The 21,877-nt window shown below is 51.6% G+C and overlaps 1 protein-coding gene across 2 annotated transcripts in view; it reads left to right on the top strand.

Moving 5' to 3' along the window:
• The window catches only part of ed (hemicentin protein echinoid), a 159,253-nt gene extending 138,587 nt beyond the window's left edge, over positions 1 to 20,666 (top strand). For both annotated transcript variants that reach the window (XM_025302513.1, XM_011150120.3), the window contains exons 2-7: positions 15,012 to 16,485; positions 16,952 to 18,180; positions 18,858 to 19,026; positions 19,161 to 19,339; positions 19,446 to 19,721; positions 20,461 to 20,666. In XM_025302513.1, the coding sequence (XP_025158298.1) occupies positions 15,209 to 16,485; positions 16,952 to 18,180; positions 18,858 to 19,026; positions 19,161 to 19,339; positions 19,446 to 19,721; positions 20,461 to 20,621 (3,291 nt within the window). In that variant the 5' untranslated portion in view covers positions 15,012 to 15,208 and the 3' untranslated portion in view covers positions 20,622 to 20,666. The remainder of the gene's footprint in view (positions 1 to 15,011; positions 16,486 to 16,951; positions 18,181 to 18,857; positions 19,027 to 19,160; positions 19,340 to 19,445; positions 19,722 to 20,460) is intronic.
• The last annotated feature ends 1,211 nt before the right edge of the window (positions 20,667 to 21,877 follow it).

A 21,877-nucleotide genomic window follows, 5' to 3' on the forward strand; every position in this document is an offset into this window, starting at 1 on the left:
TATCTTACAAGACGATAGTCGTACGAGGAAATTTCCTATATATTTTCCGCGCGAGGGAGCACCTAAAGGCGCGCGCGGCGAGTCACATTGCGGCGAGATAACAAGCAGCGCGCGCGGAAGACGCTGCCGCAAACTGCAAACGAGAATTTCGATATTCTCTCTCTCTCTCTCTCTCTCTCTCTCCTCTCCTCTCGCCCGTGTCTCGTTCGACTTTGTGCATCATCTCTCGGGTAAAGAAAGACATACTTGTGTGTACTCTGTATAGTAAAATGTAAGTACGACAGCTCTGAGCGAGCAGCAAATCTGTGTGCACGCGTAATTCTCGCGAAAATGTCTGTCGACGCGGAGAAATAATCGTCGCGAGATCTCGCGCACCGCGCCGCGATGATATCCGTGTAGATCGGCGATAAAGGAGAGAAGGAGAAAGAAAACATGTTTCGTTAGCATCGAAAGCTCGAATGCGGAATAACAAACGATTCTCCGCTGTTTACGGATCTCCAAGGTGAATTCGATCTCAAACAACTCGGATGTACGAACGACGATTTCTGCCGATGGTCGTCGATAACAACGACGAATAATACATCTTCCACGTGTATTGATATGTGTGTCGCGAGTGTGTTGGCTCGCTCGCTCGCTCGCTCGCTCGCTCGTTCGTTCGTTCGTTCGTTCGTTCGTTCGTTCGTTCGTTCGTTCGTTCGTTCGTTCGTTCGTACTCGTTTCGCGGCTCTTTGGCCTTGCATTAGAGGCCGATCGGCACGTACCGCGATTAATATTGCAGGATGTTGCGACACGCGTCCTGCATCGCGTACCACGTATTCGCCGCCGCATTCGAGAGCCGCATCCGAGAGCATTCGTGCGAGCATTTTCTTGTTATTTAATTATCATTGTACAACTACCTCAAGCCACACACATACTCGCAGGCGCGCGCGCACACGCATGCGTACATAGCATACGATGCTGTTCACATCAGTTAACGTGTTGTTTCTGACAAATAATCTTACGTTAACCGTCCGACATTCTGGTTATTGACACACAAATAAGCTGTCTTATTTTTCCCCGCGTCTCTCTCTCTCTCTCTCATCCTTTTCTCTCTCTCCGGCTCTGCGGCGAAACGCAGGAAAAATGTACGAGAGGGAACCTCAGGTAAAATCCAATTACTTTATCGCTCAGTCGCCTCTTGGTGTAATTTCGCGAAGAGAAAGATGAAAAGGGAATTTTTACACCAAACTTTCGAGTTTCGCCGGTGTGTAATATTTCAGAGGAGGAGGATCGAAAGGAAAAAAAGAGAGGAAAAAATTTCGGATGTACCATACGAGGCGAGGCATGCACAGTAGACGTCATATCAGATGATCCGGCAGCTCGCGAGTATTAACCCTAATCGTTAACGATCGGCCCGTATCGGCCGTGGTCACCGGTCGGATACCGTGGCGAACTAATTTATAGACGACCGCATAAACCGCCGAAATGTAAGGACACAGGAACGGCGAGCGGTATTAATCTGGTGCGGATCGCGCGTTCGCGCACTATATATACGTACACACACGCGCGCGCGCGCGCGCGCGTGCAGGCACGCATACTACACACATTACGTCCATATGGGTGCGTTCGAGGCGGCCTGCGCCACTAAAATCCGTCGCGTGCCGCATGCGACGCTACGTCTGTCGGATAAAAAAGTATATATCGCGTGCATTCATTAGCGGGCATATTAATGCAAAAAAATTGCCGTGCCCGAGCCGGGGCGGGCAATCGCTTATCACCGCGTGCGTACGTAAACGAGCTTAAACCCCGTCGGGGCATAATCGCCCGGCGATCGAGATCCGCGCCCCGCGCGCCCTCGACTTTCCTCGCTTCGCCGGGATTACCGCAACGTTGCCCAGACCCCCGCCACGATTTATCGTCGGTGTATCAGTTCCGACAAAACTATCGCGCGTTAATGAGGTTTACAGAGTGTCGCGCGGTGCGCCCGCGCGCGGTTACATTCCGCAAAAGCCGCGCCGCGCGCTTTCGACAAACTAATTTCGACGATGGAGTCGTCGATTCCCCCCGTTCTTGAAAGAGAGAGGGGCGAGGAAGGAAGGGAGGGAGGGAGGGAGGGAGAGAGAGAGACAGCACGAGCCTCGTCGATAATTATGAAAACTATAAATTGCAAGTTACATCGAGAAAAAAGCTCCCTCCCTGTCTCTACCTGTCTATCTATCTTTCTCGCGATACGATGAAGCGGTTTCGCTCGAAATGGAGAGAACGTTCGCCAAAATCTCCGCTGACAATATTAGCTCGCGCCGTTTCGCAAGTACGACGTCGTGACCTCGTCGATAGGACTGGAGAGTCGCGCGAACAGGGTAATGCAATCGATCGTAAAGAGCCACCGTCAGGTTGCGCCTGGAATATTATTTATTCGACCAGCGTGCGTCTCTTGTCGAAACTCACACGCGTGCGCGCGTACCGTAGAAATGCCTTGAAAACTACGATAATTAATGTTAATTTGATAGTGCATTATTGCTTATTACCGTTGGGAATTATTACCTAATAACCGAGAGCATTATGGAATTAGTGTATACATTTTTGGTTAGCGGTTACCCACCTTCACCCACCCCGTCTCTCTTCTCTCGCCTTTCCGACGAGCGCGCATCCGCGCGCTCTAATACCCGATAATGATTTAATGCAATTAATGCAACGAGCTCATGCGATACGATTAACATTTTGTTGTGACAGATAATTCACGGACGATAATTTTCTAGGCGTGCGTGAACAATCGACGACGAAGATCGATCTCACGATTCTTCATTCTGTGTGATTCACCGACGATAACGTTAATTTTGTTTCTCCCGGACTCGTGCGGACTCGTCACACCGTGCCGGTCCGCTTATTCAAACACGCATTCCGAGACACTTTGCGCAGATATATTTCAGACATCCGGCGGTGTATTCAAAAGTGTCTCGTCCCCTTCCTCCGAATTGTCGACACCGTCGTCGCCATCGCCGTCGTCGTCGATCGTTCATTGTGTTTGCGCTTCTAGAGGTAGGTGGTTAGAGGTAGGTAGGTAGGTAGGTAGGTAGGTAGGTAGGTAGGTTGGTGTCGCGCTGGTTGAGCCGGTGGCCCGCAGGCGAGAATAATATTCCTAGCGGAAAATTCAGCGTAGCCGGCAGCTCGACGCGCGGTGGCTTCCATCGGTGCGAGAAATGACTGCGAGAATTTCGCAGTAACTTCGCTGTGCACCGCGCGAGAACCCGAAATTTCGACAGCGCTGCGATTCTCGTAGAGAGAATTTCGGCACGCGCGCGCGCGCGCGCGCTCGCTCGCATATTGTAAATAGAATGAAACGGTAGATGCATGCTCGTACATTGATCATTAGCAAGAGATTATATATATATATACGTCGCGTTATTGTGTCGCAGAAAAAGAAGGAAGAAAGAAGGAGATATTTTCAGAGATCAATCCGCGATGAATTCAAATATGCCACATTGTCGTCACGTCAGGAGGACGCAATTGACGCGCGTCCACATCGGTGATCACGTCGTTGATTTATGAAATAGGTTGGAGAAAAGAAGAAAAAGGAGAAAAACTTGAGCTGTGAAATCGAAAACACCTATTGTCATTGCGGACAAAAAAAGACATATGCAGATTATGTCGGTTACGTGCAAGGTGACAAACGAACGGTCGCGTCGACATCTGGCGAAGCCAAAGAGAGAGGGGAGAGAGAGAGAGAGAGAGAGACAGAGACAGAGAGAACGCTCGCCTTTGTCTCGTCGCGGGTAACGGGAGAGCCAGCGGCGAGTTGCGTCGAGGGGTGTCCTTCTCTCTTCTTGCTCTCATCTTGCCGTCGCCGCCGCCGCCGCCGCCGCCGCCGCGCCGAGACGACGATGGCGGCGGCGGCGGCGCAGTCTCGTTCTCCTCGTACTCGTCGTCTTCCATCCCGATCCTTTGTCCACCGATACCGTAAATCTGTGTCCGTAAAACACAACGCCGCGATCGTACATCACTCACCGCGCGTCCGTCGCACTTCCTTAGTTAACATTAAGCGCGATACATCCGAACGCGTCGCCGTATCTTCGGGGCTGTTCGTTCGCGGGCTGCAGGGAGGAGAGAGAGAGAGAGAGAGAGAGGGCACGTATCCCGGTGAGAAGGAGGAGGAGGACGTACCGTCATCGTCATACATCGCACCGGTTCACCTGTGTTCGCGTCGCATTTAATTGGATCCGCGGCGCGGCGTTCGCCGAACGAGCGTTGCGAGAACACTTGCGCAATGCGACCGACGACCGCGCGACGTGCTCATTTTCCGAATGCGCGGCTCTCTGCTGCATAGTCTCCTCCCTCCCCCACTCCCCCCGTGTTTGCCCGCCGTGCGAAAGACAGAACTCGTGCGGTCTACCCCTTCGTCTATTTCTCGCGTGATTTAATGCAACACAAGTGCGTGTGCGCGGGACCGCACTGAGCTGGATTTCGAGACTGTGCTCGCGCGTTTCCAGATGGCGGAGCCATTGCAGAGATAGATTCGGAAAGAGTCGAGGTACTTAAAAGTCGTCGCGCGCGATATACGCTACCGCCGAACGGGCGAAATCGAAACGCGCTGGGGACATCGCCGGGGGGAACCTCTACGGCGATTTATGTAATCCTCCATCAACGATGTGAAAAAAGACAAAAGGAGGGCAAAAGAGAACGGAAGGAATTTCAGCGAGAGAGAGAGAGAGAGAGAGAGAGAGAGAGAGAGAGAGAGAGAGAGAGAGAGAGAGAGAGAGAGAGAGAGAGAGAGAGAGAGGTCTCCTCGAGTCCGGGGAGGAAATTCGTCCAAAGTCTTCTCGGTACGGTATATATACTAGAGCTGATGATACCCGGGTAACCGGGTACCCTCTCACTATTCGAAATTCACGGGAAATACCCGGGTATTACCCGTATTACCCGTATTACTCGTATTATCCATATTACTCGCATCATCTATGTTATTTGAATATCCATATTATCCGTATTACTCGAGTGTCTATGTAATAAAATATTGTCAGAAGAAATGACGCGATCGGACTCAGAGAATGGATAATCACATCCATAAAACGAAGTCGTTGCGAAATACACGTAATTTAGAGTGAGGCCGCACACTTTACATTCCGCCTGCATTCTATCTTCTGACGGAACAGCATATTCCCATACCCAACTTTTTGGACGCGACATAATTAACAGCAAACGCAGTTATTAAATGCAGGTTATATCTGATTACGATATTAAATTAACGTATGTCATCGAGACGGTCAGAAGTTTGGACATGAAGTAGGCAGATAATTTAAACAAACACGAATAATAAAAGTACGGGTAATACGAGCGGGTAATACCCGGGTATTTTCAACATATTTCAGATAGTGAGCGGGTATTCGGGTAGACCGGGTAATTCATTACCCGGTCCAAATCATCAGCTCTAATATATACGATATACGGTGAAATGGCAAAAATGTGTGACGCCGAGAATAACAAAACGAGCGAGAGTTAATTCGTAATATACATCTCTACGTGTTTGTTGATAAAGTTGTCGGTCGTCTAACGTGATATAACGGACCATTTATCGGTACTTTGTTTAATTATCGGCATCGCGAATAGGATTTATTTCTTAGCATCCTGTTCTTCCATTTGCTTTCATTTTTTTATTGGCTACCGATGTCGATGCACGCGAAGTCGCACGTGCAGACGCTCCGACGTCGCGCAGTCCGATCGCACTTAGCGATGGTATAATTTGAATTGGCTATTTCGCGGAGCGTGTCTTTTCCGTGGTTTCCTACGGCTGATCGTGCCCCTAACGCAACAACACTCGACGCAGGAAATGCTTCAACATGTTGCCTCGGTTTTAACCGAGCGACAGTAAATCACGGTTGGATTGCGTTTGCAACACGACACCACGTGGCATTCCTTCGACAACGTGTTGAATTTCACTTCCTACGCGACGCAGGCGAATTTTGAACGCGAAACGGTTTCCGTTAACAAGTGAAGTGCGTCCTCTCTCTCTCTCTCTCTCTCTCTCTCTCTCTCTCTGTTGCGATTTAACGGCGAATAAGAGTGCACAAAAGCGCGGATTCTTATTTAATTACCGCGGGGAATTTCACGCTGCTCATACGCGGCGTGTGCGATTCTATTCGTCGTCCGGAGAAATTCCCAAGTCGGTAAGGTCGGCGAGAAGTTAATATCGAGAGAGAGAGAGAGAGAGAGAGAGAGAGAAGACAAAGAAACACATCGATGAGGAGCGAAGCGAATGTTTGATCTTCGACAAAAACGTTTTGCACAAGCGGCCAAAGTACGAAGCGACTTGGAAAATTATAAAGCTCAACAAACGAACCACCTCTCTCGCGTTGCATTCCAAGTTAAATACGAAAGATATTAAGCTCGCCTTCTTTCTTTTCGCACTGGCTCGCGGATAACGTTCATAAGATCGCTGTAAGTCACGTAAACGTCCGTTGTCCGAAGTTCTATTCGCGCCGTTCTTGTAGATTGTTCCCTTTATCGCCTGCCACGAGATAATGATTTCTGCAACTTTTTCGTAGTCCGGCAAAGTAACACGTCGCAGAAATTGCCTTCAACGTCGAAATTGCTCTGCCCGCTGAGCTCGCGACGACGACGACGACGACGACGACGACGACGACGACGACGACGACGACGACGACGATGCATCGACGGTCGATCGCGATGTTCACGACTGCTTTTACTTTACACCAATTGGCTAATCCCGTATTCTCTTAATATTGCACAAAGTGCCGCCGAGAATATCGAGCCTTAAACACGACGTAACACACATCTTGAAAGCTCACGCGGCGATGTGGTAGTAATCGAGAGCAGCGAGATATTTCTACGACCAGGATAGTCGGAATCGGATCTGCATATCCCGCGCGATCTCGTTTCAAAGTAACGCGCGCTGCACGTATTCCCATCTAGCTAAATTAAATTAAAAACATTGAAAGTCATTTGAAAAAATCGATCCCTGTCGGCGAAACTCGCAGAAAATTAAAAAAGAGGTTAATTAATTTCGCGCTAAATATCGCTCGTTGCGCGCGAGGGGTAAAATGAACGAAAAGATCGTTTCATTGAGGTTGAGGGATTACGAATTCTTTGAATAATAGCTACAACCCAAGCGCTCTTATCGCGTTTCCTTATCAATTCCCTAACTGTGTGTGTGTGTGTGTGTTTGTGTGTGTATTGCGAATTTAAATTTTATCTACCGCAATTCCTTTCTGTCCCGTCATCGTTCTTTCCCCGTGAACGAAAGTAATTTCCTCGAGCGAGTACGCCGAAAGAAAAGAAAAAGAAGGAGAGGAGAGAAAAGCCAGAGAACTCATTACGTGTATGGCACGTATGTTGCCGCACACATCTTGCATTATGCAGTATTAACAGTTTCGTAATTGGCGCAGTCGAGACGGGGCGGTGTGCGCGATCGAACACGTACGCGAGAGATCGGTACGATTGTTACCTGCATGAGTAAGCCGTATTTACGCAAGTCTGTATTGCGCGTAATCTCGTTATAGCCGCGCTAATACAGGCTGTCTCGTAGGTCTCGAGTGTTTGTTTTCTTAACGTGCGGATCCTCGAGACAAGACTCGTCGAATGCGCGATAATTTGTCGCTCTCGCGGCTCTCTCTCTCTCTCTCTCTCTCTCTCTCTCTCTCTCTCTCTCTCTCTCTCTCTCTCTCTCTCTCTCTCTCTCTCTCTCTCTCTCTCTCTCGTGAATTTGCATTCAAATTGACAAGGCGTGGGACATGAGATGTGGAAATAGCGCGCGCGGACTCGCGTCGTTCTTCCTTGTTCTCAATCTTTCTTGTCGCATTGAGCGAGCGCGTCAATGCGTCCACATGTAGTATTCCCGGCAAAATATGCGTTCTGCGTGTCGTAGCTATAACCCGGCGAGAGCAGTAACCGTCGTAAAGCCGTCGCATGTCGAAACGTCGCGTCTCGCGAATTATTCGTTATGCGCGTTATGCCTTGTCTTAATTACTCGCAGTTCCCAGGTGATATACGCGGGCCGGCTTTGTTCATTTGTGCCGGCGCACGCGGCCATAAATATCGATTACCGGGATACAGCCCCGCGTCTATCGGGCCATTAATTTGTCGAAAGTTTGTTATTCGCCGCTGCCGCGCGCGCGCGTCACGCAAATTGTTTGCAATACTCGGCGAATTCTGTGTCGCGCAGAATCTGCGCCGCGGTTACGCGAAATGACGCATTATGACAGCGGTTCCGGCTGTGCGTTTCTACTATTACTAGTTCTACTACTGCCGCTGCTGCTGCTGCTGCTGCTGCTGCTGCCGTCTCCGCCGTCTCGCCTTAACAACTCAACTATAATAATAAAATAATCCAGCCGTTGCTGGCGTCCCGTGATTGAATTTGAATAAAATTCAAACGCTGCTTTTTTCGTTCGTTTTGTAGCGGTTCGACGCTGCAAGGGCGCGTAACCGCTATTGTTATACAGTATACATATCATACATACTGTATAATTATATATATATATATATATATATATATATATATATACAGTCTGTAAAGTAAGAGCGTGCACGGGTTAATGTGTAGAAAAATTTACTTTTAATGATTTTTAAGTACATGGATTTGTTGTACTCCATGAGAAGAAAAATGCTGTACCATTAATAATGAGTCCAGTCACCACCGGCATTGATAATTGCCTGGCATCTGCCGAGGCATACTTTTCACTAAGTTGACCGCGTATTCGTTCGGTAAAGACCTCCAAATGAGACGAATTTGTCGTGTCAGCTGCTTCAAAGTGCACACTCTTTTTCCTCGAAGCTTGTGCTTGAGATATGCCCACACATTTTCAATGGGATTTGCATCTGGCGACTGCGATGGCCAATCAAGAGTGACGATGCCAGACTGCTCTTCCCACTCGGTGCAAAGCTCGCTCCGGTGTTTTGGCTCGTTGTCTTCCTGTAAGATCCAGTCCTCGGTTTTTTTTTATGAAGCATCGTTCAGCAGTCGGCTGAACAAACACTTCTCATAAATTTTAAGCATTAAGGTCGGCTTCCGCTTAAACAAATTCACAATTTCTTTTTCCATATTCGGCGTCTATCTTTGCCTATCGAGCGCCACCTTCTGGCAAGTCATCGACATTTTTGATCTTCTTATATTGCTGAACCCACTTAACGACGAACGATTTTGACTTTCCCACGTATTTAGCAGCCACTGCATATGACATTTTTGTTCTTTGGGGTCCTTTGGGGTGGGAACAAAGGAACGCAGCCTCGTAGCGCGTTGCGTATACGGCACTCATGGCGGTTAACGTGTTTCTCAGGTTAGAGTTCGACGCCAACTGAATCTTTTGTGACAAAGCATTCGCGACAAAGATTTCATCTATCGGCTCACAAAAAAACTAGGACGATATTTGAAGCCAATTGCCATTTATTCCGCGCACGCTCTTACTTTACAGACTGTATATATATATATATATATATATATATATATAACTTTGGTCCCCTCTCGTCGGACGATGCAGTCGACGCTACCACAAGATCCGCGGCGATACCGGGACTATATTTTTACATTCGCGCGACCCGTAATGCAGAAATAAAGATGTAGTGCGCATTGCACGCATATACTCGGGGATGAATACGCGAAGTAGCGTGTAGGAAAGTACATGGCGCGTTAACAGGGCAGACACAGATACAACAAGATATAAGGTCGACCTGTACTCGTGGAGACAGGAATGTTCGTACAATTTCGACGGCAGCTAGACGAGCGGGCGAACGAGCTGTTATGCGAATCGAGATTTAACGTGCGACCGTTCCTCGTCGTTGAACATTCATTACGGGAGAAAGTTTCAGAAGGAAGGAAGCAAGCGCGGCGCGGCGCGGCGGGGATGGAAAGAACCTTAATTTAGATCCGCCATCACGCAATTGACAAAAAGGCGGAAAGCCACGGAATAAGACTACAAAGGGATGGTAACGAGAAAGAGAAAGGTGATTCCGTTGAGGCGGAACGAAGAAAGAATGAAGAAGGGTAGAAGGAGAGGACAATAAGATATATATTATAGGGGTTGGCATCGGAGGACAGATTTTACCCACCCTCGTTCTCTCTCTCTCTCTCTCTCTCTCTCTCTCCCTTCCTCCCCCTCCCTCTCTTTCTCTCCGCATGATACGCATAATCGTGACGTAAGAGCAGAACTTGCTCGAATTAACTACGTCCTATCTCGTTGCGTTACGCGCAGATGTAGGAATACGATACCGCGGGGATTATGGGCGATTGACAATGAAGGATATGAAAAATGCCGCGATTTTACGCGATATCTCCGTGCGCGCGTCACCGTGGAATTGTGCCCCCGCTCGTTAGGCGCGCCGATCCGCGGCACGGTAAAGATTAATGTGCCGTTTTTGACGACTAAACGACCGTATCTCGTATCGCGCGCGCAGACGAAAAAAATCGCTCACGCAATGCACAGCGCGCACGCAAACGGCGCGGCGGCGTTGCGAACAGAGCCGAGCGTGCTTTCGACTCGGCGAAACTCGCTTAGAAATGGATTTAAGCAAAAGTAAGAGTCCCTTTGATGGAAATGTAGAACAGAGCGAAATAACCTAGCGAGGAAAGTTGATTTTGCAAGGCAGTATAATTCACTCGTTGAGCAAAGCAGTATAACGGTTTAAATTCTCTCTTGCTCTCTCTCTCTCTCTCTCTCTCTCTCTCTCTCTCTCTCTCGCCCGCTCGCTCTGAGAAGGCGCTTTATTACAAATTGCAGCAACGATTGTGATTGACGGGACGCTTAAAGAGAAGCTGGATACGCGACGATCTCGCAGAGACGAAATTTGTCGAACAACTTGGCAAAGCGTCGGCGTGGAACGGTGCGAGAGAAAAGCGCAAGCTCGCATGTTCAACCTAATAAAATATAATAAATAATAATCTCTCCGATCGCGTTCTCTCGCGTAATTTCAGCTGTTCAAATTTCCGTGCGCGTCAATGCTTTTCCAATCAATTTTGTCGCTCATTCGTGAGCGCATTCGTGCACACACATCTTTCATTTATGCTTTAATTAGTGTGATTCGATAGATTCCGATAGGTTTCTATAGATTCTCGGTGAAGGCTCGAAGAGACTGCGGAGAGAATCTGTTCTTTTTAATCGCGTACCACTTTGGTACGCACTCGGCCGTCTTGCGAGATTTCCCTTCGATCACCACCGCGTCGTCGTTGCCAAAATCGCGAGCCGCTGGGACTTATTCGCGCGCAGAAATGTTAATATCGTAATGGGATGTTCTCGGGCCGAGCCGCGAATCGGGAATCGGCATCACCGCTCGGCCGGGCCGAGCTGGTCGCGGACGTCAGCTGGTAAAAGGGCCAAGGAAGAAATGTCCCGTCGAAACGGAGCGGATGAAGATTGCTCGAGGAAAATAATAGGACAATGCGCATTGCAACGAATGGATATACGCCGGCGGCGGATTCGTCGAATTGGACGAATACGAACGATCGGATGGGACGGACAGATGAATGAATGAACGAACGAACGAACGGACGGACGAACAATCAAACGAGTCGTAGACTCGGATAAATCGGGAAGGAGCGAGATAAACCTGTCTCGCGCGCGCGCGCGCGCGCGAGTACAAGTACGACAGAGAGTACGAAAGAGAGCCGTGAGTGAGACTGGGAGAACCGTTCTCGCCGACATTTTCGAACAAAATGGCTCTCGCAGCGGAAGAGGAGGACGTACCTCAATAGCGTTGACCGAGCGGTGGCTTTACCGTTACGCGACCCAATGAGGAGTTACGTTCGCCGCGAAAAACCTGGCCGCTCCGCGACCATTCGATAGCGCCTCGTGACCAATAGCACGCGGTGCGCGCATGTGTTGTGTATGATAGTTCACAAACGGTACTTAACAGACGGGATGCGAAGTCCCGCTTCTTCGAGTCTCTCGAGCATCGAGCCGACCAATCGATCGATCGAGCGAGCGAGCGAGCACACGCCGAGGTGGATTTTTTCGAGAAATTTGTCGGGCGTTTGGATATCCCTGATCTGGACGTATCGGCCGCTTCATTAAAAAGTCATCGATAGGTCGCCACATTTCGATCAAGTCTCGTTATTTTTCCATTTTCCGGAAAAATGAATATTTCCGTCTTTTTTCCTCTCGCCTAATGCCGCCCATGTATCATCAGCACACCGCGTGCGGGGCACACCGCTTGTTCACGGCAGATCTGTGAGAATCCCGGCCTCTGAATGGCGAGGCAAGCTAGATCCGACAGCGCGCGCGGCGACGTGCAGACGAACGCAACTGGTTCATAGGGTCTCCCTTATTTGAATATACGGAACCGTGACGCGCGCGCGCGGCGTACGCTGTGCTCTGCTACACGCATACGTCATGAGCTTCATTGTTGAGCGCCGCTACGAGTCTCTGCGGGTCTGCAGTCGAACAGACTACATTTGCGCCTCACCCGCCGCCGCCGCCGCCCGTTCTTTGACTTTGAATATTTTGTTTTTGTCTTTTCTCCCTCTCCCCTCTTTGCTCCCTTTTTTTTTTTCCTTTTTTTAAGTCGCATCATAATCGCGTCATCATAAACTCGTGAGCGTAGAAGCCAAAGTTTGCTTAACTTTGGTTAGCGTTAAGCAGTGGCGAGGGCCGATGATAAATATTGCGACATTCGTGGTCACGACAGTGCGGAACTATTAGTTTTCAACGTCACCGCGCACTGTGATATTCGATTTTCGTGGTGATTTGTGTCGACATTCGATGTTGCGCTGCGATAGTGAAATGCCACGATGCCCCGGCCGTGCCGCGCGGAAATCGATCTTTATAATAACGAGGCTCTCTATGGAGATGACGCACGGGAATTACACTTTAGATCTTCTGTCTTTCTCCCTCCGCGTCGTTAATGCAAAAACATATTGAAAATACATTGCGCGCTGCGCGCGCGCCCAATTACAAAATCGTCGACTAATTTAGAAACGATCTCTTTATAAAATGCTGAATGTCGGCTCGTGCAGGGAATGACGCAATTTGATTTGAAGAGTCGAGAGCGATTTGAAGTATCGAGAAATGTTCAATGAAATGATTCTTCTGTCGGTCGAGATAATTATAACTGAAAGCAGGACAAATTATTTTTGGCGCAACGCTCCTTCTTTTACCCCACGTCAATATTCCCATTCTCGATCACGAAATTATAATTTTTAATTAAAACTGTACCTCTCTCTATGGGCACATCTGTTGATTTACATGAAAAATTATATAAAATTCGTGCGAAATTTTTTTCTACATCTGCTAAACGAACGCCGCGCTGCGCTGCGATACGACGCAGAAGTGGGCGGGAATGACATGTTGTTTGCAGCGTTCGTAGCGAGACGTAAAAATAACGTTAGAACGTGATGTAGTATTTTTTTATTTTTGTACATTCCCTTTAACGACGCTACCGATCGAATTGTAATCCGCGAGCGAGAATTGTGCTCGCGAAGCACGTGTTACATTAAGACAAAGCAGCAGATGTGCTGCAACGCGAACGTACGTTTAAATACACACTTGCGAAGAGAGAATTGCTCCCTTCCCGATTATCCGCTTTCGAAACGCCACGCATTTATGACCGTCACATCGTTCACCGTGACTTTTGCACGCGAAACGTAGCAAGTATATCGAAACGTATGTGCGCGGATTGGTCGTTCCTATGTACAGTAGACTTGTCCGTAGCAAATATTTTTACGAGAGAGGTGCACCGAATTTCTCACAAAAAAAAATAGAGACACGAGAACCCGTACGAGTTTAGTATGGTATGGTTTTATTATCGAAGCAAGCACAACAATTTTACCTAACATTTACATAAAGACATGAAAAATGATCGCCCCCACCATTATAATACGAAGCGCCCGCCCGAGTCACGCAATACGATTTATTTACTCGGGGTTCGTATAATTTCCTCGGGTTTTGCTCTTCGTCTCTTTCTCCGAAATTAATTGTTTATAACTTAAATCGGCGTCGTTGGCGGCGCTTTAATTGGACAGAGTTTACGACGACGACGACGACGAGAAAGCAAGGGTAAACCATCCTCCGCGAGTCGTCGCGTTCTGGACACTGCCGTCTCTCTAACGGTACCGCGCGCTGTTGCTGCTGCTTCCGCGTAAAGACAGGAATTCACGCTACGGCGGCAAGCCTGTGTGCGAGAGAGAACCGGCAACGAACAGCGCGTTTTCGCGTGTTCATTATTTCGTAAATGCGCGAACACGGGGGCGCCAACGTCCGACGCCTTTCGCCTCGCTAAATGCCGACGTATTATTCCCCACTTGCGTTAATCACGCTAGGAACGCGCGCGCGCGCGCGTTGCTCTCGCCGCGCGACAATCGGCATTGTCAACGGTGTGCGAGACGGTGCGCGCGAGGCGCCGGCAGCAGCTTGGCGTTAATTGTGCAGAAGGCTGCGAAACGGAGGGAGAGAGAGAGAGAGGCAGGCCCTGGCGCGGCGGTGCGCGCGCGGAGTCGCTGAACCTAAAACTAGGTTGACTCCCGACAGGTAATTTGTATCGCATTATCGCTCTCGCCCACGCAGCTTACCTCGCCGCGCGACGCACTGCGCGCCGCGAATTTATTCCCGGCTTAATGGAAAACGCGTGTACGCCGCGCGGCAAAAGTATATAAGAGCCGGACGAAAAAGATGGGGAGAGAGAAAGAGTGAGTGAGTGAGAGAGAGAGAGAGAGAGAGAGAGAGGGGGGGGGAGGCGGTGGGAGAGAGAAGCCGATCGATTGTTGGCCATCGAGCGTCGTTCCTCTCGCGGTCGATTTCTTCCCCGTAGGGTCATCGGGTTATCGGGTCACCGTGACGCCACGAAGCGGGTTCGATCGCGCGTTGTCACTGACTGACTACTGGTCACCACTCGACATCGGCGGGAATAACAAGATACTTGGAATACCTAATACGCATATTAAAGCGCTCAAGTAGACACACAATGTGTGGCTGAACAACGTGCGGGGGGGGGACTTATTTCTTTGTTCGCAAGGGCGGCAACGTGTCGCGTTTTTATACTCGTCTCCCGTCAGATCACGGCGTCTTCAACTCTGTTCTGTTCTCTTTCTGCTTCAGCCCTGGTGAGAGCCGCGGACGAGGCGTCCGAGGAGACCCAGGAGATAGACACGCACGAGGGCACGAAGCTGCAGCTGCAGTGCCGATTCCCGTCGCCGTGGCAGAACGTCACGTGCTACTGGCTCGTCCGCACGAAACACAACATCGACAACGCGGCGATCGACGACCGTGCGTTGTCGCCGAACTACAAGGTGTTCATGAACCTGTCGCAGGGTCGCTACGACCTGCAGATCAAGAACGTGTCGTACGAGCGCGACAACGGCAAGTACGAGTGCCGGATGAAGGTGACCAGCACCGGCGACGATCTGTACCGCAAGTTCATCATACTGACGGTGCTGCGGCGGCCGGGTCCGCCGTCGATATCGCTGTCGACGTCGCGCGTAATCGAGGGTAAGCGGCTCGAGCTGCAGTGCAACACGTACGGCGGCAGTCCCGAGCCGGAGGTGAGATGGTACCGCGGCAACAACAACACGATCCTGCACATCGGCAAGACGCTGCTGATGCAGCCGACGCAGGAGGACGACAGAGCGACTTTCCGCTGCTTGGTGTGGAACCGGGCGATGGAGCAGGGTGAAATGCTGGAAGCGTCGGTGACGCTCGACGTCGAGTACTTCCCCCGCGTCACCGTCGGCCCGGAGAACCCGATGAAGGTCGAGGTGAACGGCACCGCGATCATGATGTGCCACGTGGACTCGAAGCCGCCGGTCACGAGCGTGCGTTGGACACGAGACGGCACCTTCACCAACACCAACTTCCAGCACTTGATATCGAAGGTCACGCTACAGGACGCCGGCAGGTACACGTGTCAGGCGGACAACAATCTGAGCGAGCGCGGCGAGGCGTCCCTGTTTCTGGACGTGCTCTACCCGCCCACGGTGTCGATCGAGGGCGACCCGGTCAGGGTGACCGACGTGGAGGACAGCGTGACCGTACACTGCAACGTGTCCGCGAATCCGCAGCCGTCGGTGATCGAGTGGCTGCGCGAGGGCCGACCGGAGTTTCGGCAGTCGGGCCTGATCCTGCGACTGAGCCGGGTCACGGCGGATCACACCGGCAACTACACGTGCCGCGCTGTCAACACGATCTACCCCACCGGCGGGGAGCGCAGGAATCACACGGCCTCCGCCAGCGTGACCGTGCGAGTGCGACACAAGCCCGGCCCGGCCAGGGTGACGCCGGACTCGCCGGTCGCCATCGAGGGCTCGCGGGTCACTCTCGCGTGCATGGCCAACCCGGCCGGTTACCCGGAGCCGCAATACAAATGGTGGAAGGAGGGCGACGGCGGCACGGTCTTGATACCGACACCGGCCGGCTCCTCGAGGTACGAGATCGACTCGGTGCACCTCGGCAGCGAGGGCACTTACAAGTGCTACGCGATCAACGAGATCGGCATAGGCGAGGCTGCGTCCGTCAATCTCACTGTTCACCAACCGCCAAAGATACTCACCAAGCTGCAGCCCCACATCACGAGGAAGTGAGTATAGACAAGTCCGTCCGGCCAGCAGCTGGCAGAGCTGCTGTATTCGAGAAATAACCAGATTATATCAAATGTTCTTCGAAAAGTAAATTTCTACAAGCTACTTTCGCTCGCTTCGTATCGTTTTCTCTCTCTCTCTCTCTCCCTCTCTCTCCCTCTCTCTCTCTCTCTCTCTCTCTCTCTCTCTCTCTCTCATCAATATCGTTTTATAATACCGTGATTTTATAATATCTTGTTGCAAGTTGTTCCGTGTCGTAATAGTAACACAGTCAATTCGTCAATTCTCTCACTGCCCCTTGGCGAAGAAGCGAGAGTTCTTCACCACCACCCTCTCTCGGTTCTTGCTCTTGCCGTGTCTGTGGAATAAAGCCTCCTCGCGAATAGCGGCTAGAATAAGATTTATCTTCCTCGCGCGGGTAAGCTCCTAATAATGTAACGTCTTCTCCTCTGCGCTTTATCGCAGAGTCGGCGAGTCGTCGTTCCAGGTATCCTGCGTAGCGCAGGGCAAACCACGGCCTAGCGTGCGCTGGCTGAAGGACGATCAAGAATTAACGGCCGACGAGAGGCTCTACAAAGTAATTACGACGGCGTCGGAGGGCCACGGTAGCGTAATAACCGTAAATTCCACGCTGAGCTTTTTGGGTCACGCTCGTCCGCAGACCGACGAGATCGTGGCGGGCGATCGCGGCAAGTACACCTGCGTCTTCGTGAACGAGGTGAAGAAAGTCGAGTCCACGATGATGCTCAAGGTGGAGCACGAGCCGATAATACTCCATCAGCACGGTAAGGTGGCCTACAATCTGCGGGAGAACGCCGAGGTGGTCTGCAAGGTCCAGGCGTGGCCGAAGCCCGAGTTCCAGTGGAGCTACGGTAACAACGCCGCGACCCTCCAAGGCTCCTCGAGCGACGGCCACTACGAGATCTCGTCCACAAACGACAATTACGACGTCTACATGTCCTACCTCAGGATAAACAACATTCGCGAGTCCGATTACGGCGACTACAACTGCCGCGTCGTGAACGCTCAAGGCAGCGTCACGTCTCACATCAGGCTGCAGCCGAAGGGCGCGCCGGATAGACCAACCAACATCACTGCCATGGACATCGGGCCCACGCATGTCGCCTTACTGTGGGAATTGGGCTTCGACGGCGGTCTACCCATCACCAAGTACTTCGTCTCGTACAGAAGAGTCGCCGGCGGCGACGAGATAGTCGCGCCGGATTGCGCGCCACCGCGGGGGCCAGCCGGTCAATGGCTCGAGCTCGACTGTCGCCAGTCGAACCCGTGCAACGTGACGAATCTCGAGCAACATCAGACCTACACCTTCAAGGTGAAGGTCTACAACACGAAGAATCACTCCGACTATTCCGAGGAGGTGACCGCGACCACCGCGGTCGCCAAGATACCCACGCCGTTGAGGGTGAGCTACGATCCCGAGAGCAGCACCCTCGCCATCAACGTGGGTGCCACGTGCTTGGCTCTGGTGGCGTCCATCGAGAAATTCGACGGAGGCGCGGACATCGCGTGGCGTATCGTCGACGAGTGGCCTCTCGAGGTTCTCGGGAGCGCGCCTACTCAAAGGGAGGGAATATTGGACGATCCCGAGGCGCCCGACACCGAGCCTCGGCTGCAAGTTCGGCTCTGCCTCAAAGCCGACCGGCAGAAGTGCGGCGAGTACGCGGAGGCTGAAAGTAAGTTCTGACCCCTGTGTGTGTGACTCAATGTGCGCACCTTGTCGAGCAAAGTAATATTGCTTACGTAGTCCCAAGCCGGGAGTAAGATCGATCGGCGGCGTTACAATTACCGACTAGGTCGACGCGCGCCGTTTCCGGAGCGCTCTATGCTGTCTGCTGTTCCTTTGACTTTTATTCTTTTCTTCTTCCTTTTCCGTACACCTCTTCAGCGTCCGTAGAAAAAAAAAAAAAAAAAGAAAGGACAAAAATAGAAAATGCATCGCTGCGCGATTTTTTTTTTTCTTTTTTCTTAGAAATCGCAAATTGGAATGCAAATTAATCCAATTTCGCTTATGGACAGTGTGCTTGCTTGACATTTTCCTTTTTCCGCAGCTTACAAGTCAGATCAGCAAAAGTCTCGAATAATTAATAAGCCGATATTTTCTGGAAAGTAACAACAACGTTCATCCGACGAACGTTTCGTCATCGGACGTGAATTGTTGCGACGTGATTTCCCTGTGTTATAATCTTGCTCATAGTTCCTAAAGCAACACTTGCTCTTGAAGTAAGAAGTCTCTCGGACGTCAGTTTAAGAGACTCCGAGAGATGGATCGATATTTCGGACGATATTTTCGTCGTCGCTGGCTGTTTTTCGCCAGTTCGCAAACCCCAATCTCTTTCGTTCCTGTTCGCAGTCGGGCCGTCTTACATCGCGCAATCCGGCGCTCTCACGATGCCGACTCTGATCGCGTTGATAGTGAGCGGAGCGGTTTTCCTGCTATTTGCGGCCTTGCTGCTGCTGTTCTGCCGATGCCGGCGGAAACACGCGACGAAAGCGAAGGATTACGAGATGGACTCGAACACGTAAGTCCACCTCGTCGAGAGTTATCGCGCGCTGTGAGACATTGCGCGCGCTTGAATCGAGCGACACGTATCGCGCTCGCGGATACGGACGGGCACTTGAAGTTGAAACTTACCTCGTTTACTTTGTGCTGCAGCGTCCGACCGAGCCTCGTGGCGGGCAACGGCCAACAAACACAACCACCACCGCCGTATTACGCCGAGAACAAAGCTCTGGAGCACAGCTTGGACCATGCTCTGGCTATGGAGGATTCCAAGACTCCCGCGTACTCGCAACCGGGCTACGGTTATCACCAGCCAAATCACAATATCAACGGTAAAAGATGCATTCTCCGGGCGGAACAGTTCTCTCGCGCGCTCGCGCGGCAGTCCACGTGCGCACCGCGGCCTCTTTCTTCTTCATTTTCTTTTTCCACCCGTAGGCGTGAACATGGGCTACATGGACAACAGTTACTCCAACTCCAACAACGGCGGTTCCGTGAACTCGCAGGACTCCATATGGCAAATGAAGTCGGCGGCAGCGAACGGCGTCAGCCAGCCTTACGATCTCACCGGCTACGGCACAACGGAGTCCGATTACCCCACGCACCCTCATTATCTGCCGCAGCGGGAGGATTACAGGGAGAGCCATAATCTGAGCCGGCAGCAGTTCTGCACGGAGCCCTTCGCCACCGTCGTCAAGTCTCAGAAACACGTCGGTCAGTGTTGGCCTTACGATCGTTTCACGTGACTCCCTTGTCCGTCCGGAGCAGCCTGGCCTTCTAATGACAGTCCCCTATATTACCACCGTGCGTGCCAGGCTGCTGCAACGTTATAGATTATATCTCGTACGTTACATCGATCTTCCTCGCGCGCGTGCCGCTCCCGCCAGGGTTGCTCTTGTTCCCTACCCTCGCGAAGAGGCTCGTTTCCGCGGAATATACCTGGCTGTATGTATACCTTGCCCCCGTCCTGTTCCATTGTTCCTTTCTGGCCGACTCTGGCGAGAATCCGCAGGAATTTTGAGGATGAGCTTTTGGCGCCAGCGTTCTCGCCCTTTCGCGCTTCGTCCTCTTTATCCTCTTCATCTTCGCATTTTTTTTTCTCTCTTTTATACCTGATTTTATTGCGCTACCACGGAGAAAGAAGACTGGTCAGATTGGATGACCGAATGTCGGTCGGAGGAAACAGATTTTCCACTTTACACGGGCTAAATTCAGCTCCAGGTGATTCTTCGATCGCGAGACGACGCATTTTCTTCGGCCAGAGTTGGGTTCATTCGACTTTGCACTTTGTCCTTTTGTCCTTTCCGTGCAGCCTCACGATTCTCCGTGATCTATTCGTTCGCCCAAGTAATAATTCTCTCGCTGCTGAACCGCCCACGTATCCTCCTCCCCCGTCGCACAAGTTGCCGGGACCTAGCATTATCATACTAATCGTCCGTTGTGTGTTCGACAGACTCACCTTACGACGTGTCCGGATTACCGTACCAGGAAAATTACGACGAGGACACTAAGCCACCGCAACAGGTCAGCCTGTCGTACGACGAAAGCCTGGAGTCAGGCTACTCCACGCCCAATAGCCGCGGTCGTAGAATCATCAGGGAGATAATCGTTTGAGACCTACCTACCGGCTCACGAGCCGGAAACACGCGCACTACTTGGCTATAGCAGCAGGCCCCCGTTTGTCATACGATGACGCCGCAGCACCAGCAACACCATTATCATCGTCATCGGCATCATCATCGTATGGAGATCGTCCTTGAGAATCTGTCCGTTGCGCCGCTGCCGACGAGGCCGCCCGCGTCACCGTCGACCGTGACTTCGCGTCTTTCGATGCACTCGCTACCGCCGCCGCCGCCGCCACCACCACTGCCGCCGCCGCCGCCGCTGCCGCCGCCGTCGTCGTCGTCATTATCATCGTCGTCGTCGTCGTCGTCGTCGTCGCATCACTTCGCGCATCGCAAGTCGCTTTACGATGTCGACGCGCCGTTGTTACCCGTGGACGATTATTACGCGACGAGTCGTCACGAGCTGACATCGTACGATCGCGACCTGGACGGTGTTTCGGCCCCGGTAACGGTCCGAAGAATCGGCAAGTCTGGATTGCTGGAGATTGCCGAGACCGACACGACGATATGTCCGCGCTCTCGTGTGTTCGCAGGCGCAGAGGACGTGGCCGCGCGCACCATCGCGTCCCTACGACTCGATCGTTCGGGACTTTTGGAAGCGGTGCCAGAGGCTGCCGACCAGCTGGAGGACGACTGCGGCAACAACGCTGGTGTCTCGCACGAGCCAGACGCAGTGGCTGTGACGACAACGACAACGACGGCGACGGCGATGACGACGACGACGACGACGACGACGACGACGACAGCGACGACGATAACGAGTACATTTCACGATGGAGAGACCGAGGAGGTGGTACCGCGAGGTAAAACCTTCAAGGTGAACGTCGACGTGAATCGCGTATTCGACGGAGCGTGTCGTTCGTTGGAGCAACCATCGTCCTGGGAGAGACCAACCTGTCTGGACGAGGTTGGCACGAGAAGCCATTCTACGGACGTTCAGGTGCCTACCGGCAGTCCGCGGACACAGTTCAACGTTTCTACGAAAGCCATGGAGAGGCTACCGCATTTATCGTCTTTCTCGCCCGGGCCTTCCCTGCACCGTCCTCGAAACGATCCCTCGAGAGGATCGTCCTTGTTAACGAGCCGTTGCGCGGACCCAGATTCATTCGCCGCCCGACTACGAAACCAGAGATCCCCGCCGGAATTCACCGCCAAATACACTCCCGCTAACTTCACCACCATGAATCTGCACGGTGCCGCGTTAACGTCATCGTTGATAATGACGACCACGACGACGACGACGAC

The sequence above is a fragment of the Harpegnathos saltator genome, unplaced genomic scaffold (genome assembly GCF_003227715.2).
Source record: "Harpegnathos saltator strain DR-91 unplaced genomic scaffold, Hsal_v8.6 scaffold498, whole genome shotgun sequence".
Lineage (NCBI taxonomy): Eukaryota > Metazoa > Arthropoda > Insecta > Hymenoptera > Formicidae > Harpegnathos > Harpegnathos saltator.